The 11996-nt window shown below is 47.7% G+C and overlaps 1 protein-coding gene across 4 annotated transcripts in view; it reads left to right on the top strand.

The window, feature by feature from the left end:
* Positions 1–471: 471 nt before the first annotated feature.
* The window catches only part of LOC148502742 (mitochondrial inner membrane m-AAA protease component AFG3L1-like), a 32767-nt gene continuing 21242 nt past the window's right edge, over positions 472–11996 (top strand). The window contains exons 1-4 of one of the 4 annotated variants that reach the window (XM_088449412.1): positions 472–594; positions 4089–4146; positions 5099–5196; positions 8431–8580. In XM_088449412.1, coding sequence (XP_088305538.1) covers positions 505–594; positions 4089–4146; positions 5099–5196; positions 8431–8580 — 396 coding nt within the window. In that variant the 5' untranslated portion in view covers positions 472–504. Of the gene's footprint in view, positions 604–4085; positions 4147–5098; positions 5197–8430; positions 8581–11996 lie in introns of all 4 variants that reach the window. The other 3 variants (XM_088449411.1, XM_088449410.1, XM_088449409.1) reach the window with 3 other exon arrangements.

The following is an 11996-nucleotide window of genomic DNA, read 5'->3' as shown; positions in this document are numbered from 1 at the left end:
GGCCACGATGACGTGATCGTGCAGACACGCCCCCGCTCCGCCCACTTCAGCCGCCCCCACCCTCCCTGTTGCACCGACCTGGCAGCCCCCTCCCGGAAGTCGGCATGCATGCTTAAAACCCGAATCCATTTGTAGTGGTCCTCGGTCCGGTAGGGCATGTCGGTTGACGTTGAGGACAGTTCTCACATCATCTCCTTCCTCCTAGGTCATCATGTCCGTGTCCAGTCTGGTGACAGTCATTATAGAAATCATTCTCCCATCCAATGTCCTCTCTGCTCGGAGAGAAATAACTAGGAACCCTCAAATGTGAGATCTTATTCCTGCCCGGAAACCTATAGACGCTGAACACTTCAGGCCTCATCGTCAAGGCCCCAACGGTCTGCCTGTAGGGCTGCCTGTAAGAAATGCCGCTTTGCTATTGGCTGGAAGCTCGCAGGCAAATGAATGGGCAGAACGAGGCTGGCAGTGTCAGTGACATTGCCTCAGCCAGCCGCTTACAGTGAGATGAGTACCGGGCTGGGGCGCCTGCTCTGCGCCGGAGCTGTGAGATGCGGCCGCGCTGTGTGCTGGCGGGGTCTGTCGGGCGGGGCCGGGGTACGCCAGGTGAGACATGACGTCACGTGGTGTGCAGAGTGTGGTGATGTCCTGCTCCTCCACTGACCTGTACCTGTCACACCTCTACCTTATTACTTATCATGACTTATTTACTACTACCCAGCTGGTTATAATGGTACAAGAGCAAATAAAGTCAGTGTTTTACATTGTGTGTATATGTACAGTGTGTATCATATATAATATACACTGATCAGCCATAACATTAAAACCACAGACAGGTGAAGTGAATAACATGGATTGTCTCTGGTTAGTGACTACAAACGTGGTCCATGGAAGGTGAACCCGGCGACATGGTCATGGGCGCCCAAGGCTCATTGTTGCGAGTGGGGAGTGAAGGCTAGCCCGTGTGGTCCTATCACACAGCGGAGCTACTGTAGTACAATTGCTGATAAAGTTAATGCTAGCTGTGATAGAAAGGTGTCAGAACACACACAGTGCATTGCAGCTTGCTGGGTATGGGGCTTCGTTGCTGCAGACCAGTCAGAGTACCCATGCTGACCCCCGTCCACCTCCGAAAGCGCCTACAATGGGCTCGTCAGCGTCGGCACTGGACCATGGAGCAATGGAAGAAGGTGACCTGGTCTGATGAATCACGTTTTCTTTTGCATCATGTGGACGACCGGGTGAGAGTGCGTCATATACCTGGGGAGGAGATGGCACCAGGATGCACTATGGGAAGAAGAGAAGCTGGCGGAGGCAGTGTGATGCTCTGGGCAATGTACTGCTGGGAAACCTTGGGTCCTGCCATTCATCTTGATGTTACTTTGACACAAACCATTTTACTTAAACATTGCTGCAGAACAAGTCCACCCCTTCATGGCTATGGTATTCCCAGATGGAAGTGACCTCTATCAGCCGGATAATGCGCCCTGCCACACTGCAAACATTGCTCAGGAATGGTTTGGGGAACATGACAAAGAGTTCAAGGTCTGTGTTCTCCCCACGCTTATTTCTCAGGCGGTGCGCCTGGCAAAATTGCCCCGCCATCTGGCACTGTGACGCACCTTAAAGTTGCGCCGCATAGACGTTTCATATAGAAACTGTCTGTGTCACAGTGCCGAGCGGAGAGCAGTCTCCCGGTATAAAAGGAAAGGTGTGATTGCTTGATCTCTGACCCGTTGAGAAGCCGTACCAAGTGTGAGTGCTGCAACTGGCCGTTCTCTGACCCCACCTACAATATTCTATATCCTGTGGGTCTCCAGATGCTGTATTACCCTTTGCTCACGTTGGCACTCCACAACCCGCTATGCGCTCCACCACCCCCCATCCCGTAGCCTGATTGTGCCGCTCGGCATTAGGAAATTTCTTGGAAGATCACTGAAGGTGTTGACTTGGTCTCCAATTCCCCAGATCTCCATCCGATCAAGCATCTGTGGGATGTGCTGGAAAAGCAAGTGTAAGCAAAAAAAGTTTTTGCACTAATACGTGTGTGTGTGTGTATATATATATATATATATATATATATGTGTGTGTGTGTGTGATATATATATATATATATATATATCTCTCTATCACTTTCTCTATTGGATATGGTAGAAAAGACTCCAATAAGATTAGTTAATCATTTTATAATATATGTATATAAAAAATAACAATAGCAACAATAACACTAAAACACTACTTCATACCGATAAATACCCTATTATTAGCAGCATATTTAGTAATAGCAAGCCACTTGGATACAGTTCTCGTATATTGCGTGACCTAAGGAATATACCTCTAGACCAGGGGTCTTCAACCTTTGGCCCTCCAACTGCTGTGGAACTACAGATCCCAGGATGCCATGCCACAGTTTTAGCATGCTGTTATATCAAAACAGTGGCAGGGCATGCTGGGATGTGTAGTTCCACAGCAGCTGGAGGGCCAAAGGTTGAAGACCCCTGCTCTAGACCATCAATACTAAATCCATAAGTTTATGCGCATGTATAAGTTGTTCGCACGGGGACCTCACCACATCGTCTGTAAGGAGAAAACAGAGTCCGCTCCCTGGTCTCCAGAGCCTGTAGTAAAGAACGTTGCCTTGGACAGCAGCGATGCTGCAGTCACAGCCAGATCTCCAGTGTAACAGGCAGCTCCATGGGCAGAGTTTTAAGTCATCTTGTGACGGCCCCAGGTGTCAAAAGACGGGTTAGTAGTCCCTCTAGTCCGTGGATTTCCAATTGATAACAAATAGAGAAGAAGGTAGTTTGGTTTTAGCGGTCACTCCACAATGACAATCCAGTGGCAGCTGAAAGTCCACTGACGCGTTTCGCTTCCTTATTGGAGGCTTTAACAAAGAGCAACAAGTCTGTGACCTAGCCTACCCACAAGTGACCTTATATAATTGTCATCTTTACCTGCAAAAGCCTGAATCAGCTTACCGGATACACCACAAAGACTTAGTGTTCTTGGGACTTTGTACATCTGCCAGGATTGGACTCATAAACCGTTTACTTTGAGGGTTCCTAATGCTATGTATGGACTCTATACCTAAAGGAACATTCCTCTATCGGTGAAGGAAACTGGTAAATATATATCCATTGGACAATCCCTGTGTCTCTCCCAATCAGAGAGGGGTCTATTGCCTAATGTGTTACCACACATCCGGAAGTACTTATAGAAACAGGCACGTTTGTGAGGACATTATGTGGATCAGGCATTTGCTCGCTTCAGAATTGTTTTAATGTAATTTTTTAAGAAGTGTATTACTATTTTTATCAAAATCATTCGGTATTGTGCCATTGAATATTGTATATCATCTTTCATCATAGCGCTATTCATGTACTATACATCTATTCATGTTGTAAGGGTTTGACTATCCCTTTTTTTCATAGCTGCTAGGAATAGCAGAACATCCCAGCGCCAGTAAATAACCTTTCTTTGTATGGCACATGTGCATTGTGCTGAGCTGGATAATATGCATAAATTAGTTGGAGGTTTTCTAAATATATCCCTTATGCTTTCACCCACTCATCTGCAGTGTTTTGTGGTGGGTTTTTTTTTTTTTTTTTGGGGAGGGGGTAGGAGTTTAGATCAGCAGGTAGAGCGTGACCGACCTACTGTGCAGAAATACACTACCTGGACTGATTGATATATACGCAGGAAGGGGGCCAGTGATGTGACTGTAAATGCTGAATCCACTTCTTGGACCCCTGTGGGTTTCCGTCAGGACACTATCCTAAGGATTTAAGTGTTGCTTCTGTAATGGATTGACCAGTTGATATTTTACTATTCAGGGAAATGTCCTGGTAACTAACATTCAATTATATTTTTCGCCTCCTGTGGGTAATAACTGAAAATGTACATTTTGGGGATGAAGTGGGGGAAAAACAGGAGCAGAACTTTATCACACTGTGACATCACTTATGGCTGTTGGATATACATTTGTTTATTTATGAGAGTCTATGTTTAACTTCTGCTTCCCCATAAAGGAGTCTGACATACCTGTGGTTTTATTCTTTCTGTCATTAACCGGCCGCCTTGTGTTACAGCAGAGTTCTACATGGAGACCACCTCCAATATTATCCTTTCTGGGCTCTAAACCATGGAAAGGTATGTGATTCTCTTTATTTACACAGTTTGTCTTCATGCCTGGATAAGTCCGGGGACCACGAATAGATAACTACTGTGACTCCTCCTGATGCGAGCGCATTCTCCTCTGTATTTGAGCTATTATGCGGAAATGTTTGGGGAGTATTTGCCTATTTATACTAGTACTTGCTGGAGTTGTTCTCAGACGTGATGCCTAATTGCCGTAAACATGTCCGCTTCTCTGCAGGGCTAAGAGTCAATGGTTTCGTGAAGTGCAGCAACATTGTTTCAACTTTTTGAAAGAAACAAATTTCCTTGGCCTTCGTTATTCTGCCAAGTGCTATAGAAATAAATAGGGAAGTGCGAGAGCTCAAACTATAATCCTTTTACACTCACCTTATACATGTAGTAAATTAGAAAATTGTAGTGTTCATTCTAACACCCTGCACCTGTCACAACCCGTGCAGTTCTTCTTTCCTGCCTGGGGTGTCGCTCTGGTGCTTCTAGCACACTCAGCTGATACAACAAACTGCTGAGGTACAGACCAGAGTGTGCTAGAAGCGCCAGAGCAGAGAGCGACACCCCAGGCAGGAAAGAGGAACTGCACGGATTGTGACAGGTGCAGGGTGCTAGAATGAACAGTAGTTCTACAGATGTGTCCTCGCACATCTTTGCTGCCAGGTCCAGTCTTTTTTATCTTAAGATGCGTTTAAGATGCAATGCGACTAGGATGCACCGAGAGACTAATATGCAAGTGTTGCACATCTAATTAATTAGCACGTTGTCCTGGTGCATCCTAGTTGCATGACATTGCAACTAAGACGCATTTTTAGCAAAAAAAGACTCGGTGCAGAGTAGCGCGGTATCTGGTGGCTCACTTACGCAGGCACTTAGATAATTTGAGAACAAAAATTAGCAAATCATCTAAATCAACCGGGGAGGTCTATTAATTATTTGCACATTTCTTCTACAGAGAAGTCAAAAGAATCTGGCTCCCAAGGCAGCAATGGGGACAATAAGAAAAGTGATGACAAGAAGAAAGAATCTACCTGGCGGCAGAGGTTACAGAAGGTGAGGCAAGAGAACACAGGGAGAGCCGTACTATCACCTGGCAGAGCTTTTGCGTTTACATGAATAAGTGCCTTTGTACAAACCTGTCACCATGTCTTCTGGCAGAGTGACTCGTGCACTAAGTAAGAAGTAAAAAAATAAATAAAGTTAAACCACTGATAGCCAGTCAGAGTATATTAGATTGATGGCAGATTATTTTAGCTCCTCTTACTCCTGCCTGCCCATGGAGTTAGGGCAACACACATTCCGAGCGGCTAGCCATTACCAGCAACACAGAGCAGTGATGTCAGACTGGTATGAGAAGACTGTGGTGTGATACTTAGGCATCTCTTTTAACACTAGTTTCTTCTTCAGGGTCCATAGGGCTCCACAGGGAGACATTGGGGTGTAGGTGGGACCTGGAGGACCGGACACCAACAGCAAAGCTTTTCAATCCCACGATGCTTCAGTCCTTCCCCCTATACCCCGCCCACAGCCTGAGGGCACTTCAGTTTTGTTGGTGTCCGACAACAAAACTGAAGTGCCCTTAGGGGGGTGGTGGAGGGGGAGAAGCCGACACTGCACACAGCGTCATCCTCCGCCGCCAGCCGGAGGCTGTGGGAGAAAGATTGGAAGATCTCTTTCCTGCTTGCAAGTCTCCATAGGTGTAAAGCACTTTTACAAAATCTGAAGATGGTACAAACTAACGGTATATGTTCAGGAAGCCGGCGGACTCAATGCTGACCGCCGGCTTCCCGACTGCTTAATCCCGGCGAGGGTTAAATGACAGGCGTCTAAATCTAGACGCCTGTCATTTTATCGACGCCGGGAGAACGGCGCCCGGCATCCCGATCGAAGGGATGCCGGGCACGGACAGCCGCGCGGGGGGGAGGGTTAGGTTTAGGGCTCCCGGGGGGGAGGCTAGGGTTAGGCACACCCCCCAGGGGGAGGCTAGGGTTAGGCACACCCCCCCGGGGAGAGGCTAGGATTAGGCACACCCCCCGGCGGGAGGCTAGGGTTAGGCACACCCCCCCCACACACCCCCCCCACCGGAGGCTAGGGTTAGGCACACCCCCACCCCGGAGGCTAGGCACAGGGGGGGAAGGTTAGGGTTAGGCACCCCCAAGGGAGGGTTAGGGGGTAAATAGGTTAGTTTATACTTACCTTCCGACATTCGGGATTTCCACCTGTGTCGGGCTGCCGGGATTTGAAACGCCGGCCATACAGCCGGCGGTAAATCATACCGAATCCCTATATGGATTGCCCAAGAAGGGATTGGCCAGCTAACAAACAGACTCTGGCCAGATGGGATTAGCATTACTATCTCACAGGCTTACACGCAGACTGGCCTTCCTGTGCTGACTTCTGTATCTGTTCATTCTACTCGCTCTGTGGGTCCCTTGTGGGCAGCCCGGCGTGGTGCCTCAGCTGAACAACTATGCAAGGCGGCCACTTGGTTTTCTGTACACACCTTTCTGAGGTTTTAGGCCTTTGATACATTTGCCTCTCAGGATGCTTCTTTTTGGGTGTAGGATTCTCCTCTCAGCTCAGGAGCGTTCCCGTCCTTGAAACACTTCTTTGGGACATCCCCAATGTCTCCCTGTGGAGCCCTATGGACCCTGAAGAAGAAAAGGAGAGTTATGGTAAAACTTACCCTTTTTCTTTCTTTCTTTTCAAGTCCATAGGGTCCACAGGGTACCCGCCCTGACACTCCTAGCTTCTATGGGTTTATTCTCCTGGTCACTTGTTTCCTTCTCTGTGCGAGTGTGAGATTCCTCAGTGTACCAGTCTTCCTTCTCTCCTGTCCTGCTCCTGCCTTGGGCTTGTTAACAGAACTGAGTTGCCCTCAGGCTGTGGGTGGGGTATAGGGGGAAGGACCTGAGCATCCTGGGATAGAAAAAAGCTTTGCAGTTGGTGTCCGGTCCTCCAGGTCCTACCTACACTCTGTCTCCCTGTGGACCCTATGGACTTAACCAAGGTAAGTTTTACCAAAACTCTTTTTATTTCTCTGGGATGCAGTCATAATGTCCACTTTTATAATGTTGACACCACACTTTCAACATAGAACATGTCGGCATCTGCAGAATGTTGACACATTCACAATGTTCATATTCACATTTTGCAAAACAGACAGTAAGAGGTTAGAGTTAGGCTGCAGGAAGGGTGGTTAGGGTTTGGCACTAGGGGTAGGATTAGGCTAAGGGAGGGGAGGTTAGGCACTAGTGTTGGTTAAGCTGCGGGAGGAGAGGTTAAGGTTAGGCACAATGGTGAGGGTTAGGCTGCAGGAAGGTAGGTTAGTGTTTGGCACTGGGGGGGGGTTAGGCTACGGGAAGAGAGGTTAGGGTTAGACACTGTGGTGAGGATTAGGCTGCAGGAAGGGAGGTTAGTGTTTGGCACTAGGGGGAGGGTTAGGCTGCAGTAAGAGAGGTTAGGGTTAGGCACTATGGTGAGGGTTAGGCTGCAGGAAGGGAGGTTAGTGTTTGGCACTAGGGGGAGGGTTAGGCTGCGGTAAGAGAGGTTAGGGTTAGGCACTGTGGTGAGGATTAGGGTGCAGGAAGGGAGGTTAGTGTTTGGCACTAAGGGGAGGGTTAGGCTACGGGAGGGGAGGTTAGGCACTAGTGTTGGTTAAGCTGCGGGAGTATAGGTTAAGGTTAGGCACAATGGTGAGGGTTAGGCTGCAGGAAGGGAGGTTAGTGTTTGGCACTAGGGGAGGGTTAGGCTGCAGTAAGAGAGGTTAGGGTTAGGCACTGTGGTGAGGATTACGGTGCAGGAAGGGAGGTTAGTGCTTGGCACTAGGGGGAGGGTTAGGCTACGGGAAGAGAGGTTAGGGTTAGGCACTGTGGTGAGGATTAGGCTGCAGGAAGGGAGGTTAGTGTTTGGCACTAGGGGGAGGGTTAGGCTACGGGAGGGGAGGTTGGGGTTTGGCACTAGAGGGAGGGTTGGGCTACAGGAGGGAAGGGTTAGGCACTAGGGTTAGGGGCTTAGGCTGCCGGAGGGGAGGTTAGAGTTGGGCACTAGAGGGACTGGTGACTTTTCATCAGTGTCGAAATGATGAATGTCAACGTGGTCAGTGTTGAAATGCCAAGCATGTCAACTTTATGAATGTCAGCAAAATATATTGCACCAGTTGTCCTGACTGGCGGAATAGAAATCATGACCTGATGATTACAGATGTTTTCTGATAGCGACCCACGTTTTCCTAAATGGTAGCAGATGTTACAGTAACTCTCCTTATTGATCTCTTATCGCCTACAGGGTGACTTCCCATGGGATGACAAAGATTTCCGCAGCCTTCTCGTTCTTGCAGCTGGACTTGCCTTTGGGTTTGCTGTGTTTTACCTGAAAGATTCTGGAAAAGAAATCAGCTGGAAAGAGTTTGTGCAGCTGTACCTAGAAAGAGGGCTGGTAAGTGAGGCTGAATATCACATTTTATTCTTACTATTTAATATCCTGATTTAAAACTTAGCTAATTGAATGGGGTATATCCCAGCACTGTCAGATATCCATCCATTGTGTGTAGTGCCTAATCGCACCCAGATCGCCCACCTACCAATATGAGAGCATCCTTTCCCCTTTTTTTTTTTTGGAAAATACCAGATCGTTGTGAAAAGTGATTTACCAATGTGGACTTAAATTAGAGGGGGCAAAGGTACAGAGCTTCATCTGATAGCTGTATCTCTGTGGCCTGAGGCTTCATCCAGCCAGAGACCATAGCCAATTTTCCCCGCTCACTGTAATAATTCCTTCCTGAGCTATCGCTGTGAGAATAGCCATCTAGCATTTTGTTTTTTGGAGACAGATGACCTGTAGGTTACCAGTAGGATTCATAGTATAGTTCCTTTCATTGCTGCATAGATGGCCAGCCGCTACTTATGAAAGTAGACATCCACTGATGGGTTGTTTGTTTGGATAGGATATATGACATTGCTACAACTGTCTTTGCTGTTAGTGACAGACTGCCAGTCAGTGCGACTCGGATCAGGCGATATTGATTGTGACATCTAAAATCTGTTCAGCATATAGTGTTAAAAGAACAATTTTTGTCCTAGAAGTGCGGTTGCTAGGTGCTTTAAGTCGACGAGAGCAGCCTGTGTGTAAATGAAACCGTCACAGTGAGTGCCTTGTGCACTAGGAAGTAAGTAATTTGCCCGCTCCCTGAAACGGCATTAAGCTGAGGCGTAAATGGCCACCTCCATAGCCCAGTGAATGTATGTCCCTTTTCATGGGGTTTGAAGGTTTGTTTTAATATTTTTGTTTTGTTGGGAGAAAATGGGTTAAAAATGCATTATTGCGTTTCTCTTAAAATTGAGGTCCAGCTTAGGAATCGGCAAGTATCGATACAGAGAAGGAATAACCGGCGTTGAGATACAGTATAATTATTAAGAGTGTTTATTTATTGTAACAAATGTGTCTCTGTCATTGCTGTTTTGGTTATCTTATGTTCTACCCATTGGTCTTGGGGTGCAATTACTCGCTGTTACTGACCACAACTACTGGCGTTGGTAGGAGAGTACTCGCTGTCTCCTTTCGTTAATGAACAGCATGTTTTCTGGGTAAAGTGAACACAAGCACAATCCAGAGTGCTACAGAACGCAGCCTTGGAATAAACAAAGGCACTCGGCAGACCAGCCCATCATCTAGTGTGGGAGGGTCAATGCTTCACTGAACTGGAGGCTTGGGGGACAATCTATAGAGTCTAGTAATCGTCACTACTGATGCCAGCAGTCACAGATGGGGAGCGTATATGGGAAGGCACGGTGTCTGAAGAAGTGTGGAAGGCAAGGCAGAAAATGCAGTTTCAACATCCCGGAGAGCAGCTAATGGTGTTGGAGCCCTTAAAGGCCTCAGAGGTGGAAAGACAACACCTGACAGTATAGATCAGAGGTTCCCAAACTCCACCATAACAAATAAAATCCATGATATACTTTAAGATTTGGAGAACTTTTTCTTCTCTTCTGCAACACAGATAGGCCGGACCTCCTATTTAGTTCAAACATTTCTATATTATTGGAATTTTTACAAGACCGGCTGAACAAGGGAACGAAGACCATCACATTGAAAATTCAGATCGCTTCACTTTGCAACAGTAAACGTTCTGGCCATCTCCGGATTTTGTCTTTTTTTTTTTATCTTTGTTGAAATAGTTCCTGTAACCATCGTCCACAAGTAAGATTTATTTTCTTTTTATTGTATTGGCGATCACCACTACAGTAAGATGAGCAGGTGACATCCAGTTCTTCTCCTCCAAACATGGTGACAGTCTTGGATGGTTATTTGTAAGTTGGATTATCCTTTCTCCCTAAGTCATCTCTGATATTCCACAGATGCTTAAACATGATGTTATCGTCCTTTTACTCCAATCCCGAATGAAGGCAAGAAAAGACTTTATCATTGTCTGGAGGTGTGACAATGCGATCTTCATTAAAGACTACAGACTCCTTGAAAAAACAGGGCTGGTTAATCACTTATTATCAGGGAAAGGGCCATTGCCTTGTGGAGCAGACTTGCTATCTGTTCTGCTGTGGTAGAGAACACGCTATATAAGGAGCACTTTTGACCGTAGCTTGATCAGATTTCCAGACAAAGAACTTTTCTACTTCAGGGTCCATAGGGGGTCCACAGGGTTGACCTTGGGGTATAGGTTGGGAACCAAATCCGGGCACCACGCAGTTAAAGCTTTTAGCTCCCAGGATGCACTGGGTCCACTCTCCCTATAACCCCACCCCCAAGCCAGAGGCACCTCAGTTTAAGTTGGTGCCCGGCCGGAGTCGGGTCACCGTTAGCGCAGGGGGAGCTGATTAGCAGCCCCTAAGCTTATTTTATTTTTTTAGGGACAAAGTTTTTTCATGGACTTTGGACTCTTCAGAGCGGCAGCGTCGGACTGTCCATAGGACGTCTAAGCTGCCGCTCCGTCACCCCGCTGGCGCTGAGACGCCAGTACAGATCTGGGGATCTCAGCGGGACCCCAGAGTCTGTACTAGCCGGACTCTGCGGGCGCCCAGGACTGCTGCCGGATCCACGGGGAGCAGGTAAGGTCGCGGATCACCGCTTGCGGTGATCCGCGCATTTCAAATGCAGTCCTGTGCCTCCGGTCTCAGGGGACAGACCGGAGGCGCCGGCAGTGGCGGCGGGCCCCCCATACCCCGTGTGTCCACTAGACCACCAGGGACTTAACGATCGGTGCAGGGAGCCGGCGTCCCGGGGGTTAATAGCCGGCCAGGGGAGGCAGCCTTCCCTGTTACAGCGGCTCCTCCCCTCAGCTCAGCGCGCCTTTCAGTATCCATAGTCTGGCGTCGCTGAGCTGCTTCCTCCGCGGGCCACGCTTCCTCTGAGGTCTCCAGCGGCCATTTTATCTCTGTGGTGCAGCAGAAATCTCTCAGGATGGCAGTGAGTCCAGTCCCCCTGCGTACCTCACCATCAGGTCAGTGTACACAGCGCTGTAGCCTTCCCAGACACTGAATCTGGGCAGTTGAATGCAGTGTAATAGTGCAGTATATTATATGACATGTTTATGTATATATGTATATATCTGCATTGTATGTGACTTATGCTAGTGCTGACTGTACTTTATTCTCTCACCTGTCAGTGTATATCTATCCCTTTTCTTTATCTGCCCTAATACAGCTGTACTTAGGGTGGTTCTGAGACCTCACATTTATATACTTGTTAATATTTGTGTGGTTTGTCACATACTGTTGCGTGCTGCACGTTGCCATATTTTAGATGGAACTGTGTGTTGCATACGCTGAAAATGGGTCCCTGCAGCTATTTTTGGCATCAGTCAGGACCAGTATAGTGCTGCTTAATATTTCCGCCAAGAT

The sequence above is a fragment of the Taudactylus pleione genome, unplaced genomic scaffold (assembly GCF_031769625.1).
Source record: "Taudactylus pleione unplaced genomic scaffold, aTauple2 ptg000484l, whole genome shotgun sequence".
In the NCBI taxonomy this organism is placed as follows: Eukaryota; Metazoa; Chordata; class Amphibia; order Anura; family Myobatrachidae; genus Taudactylus; species Taudactylus pleione.
This window is presented reverse-complemented; position numbering and strand designations above follow the sequence as displayed.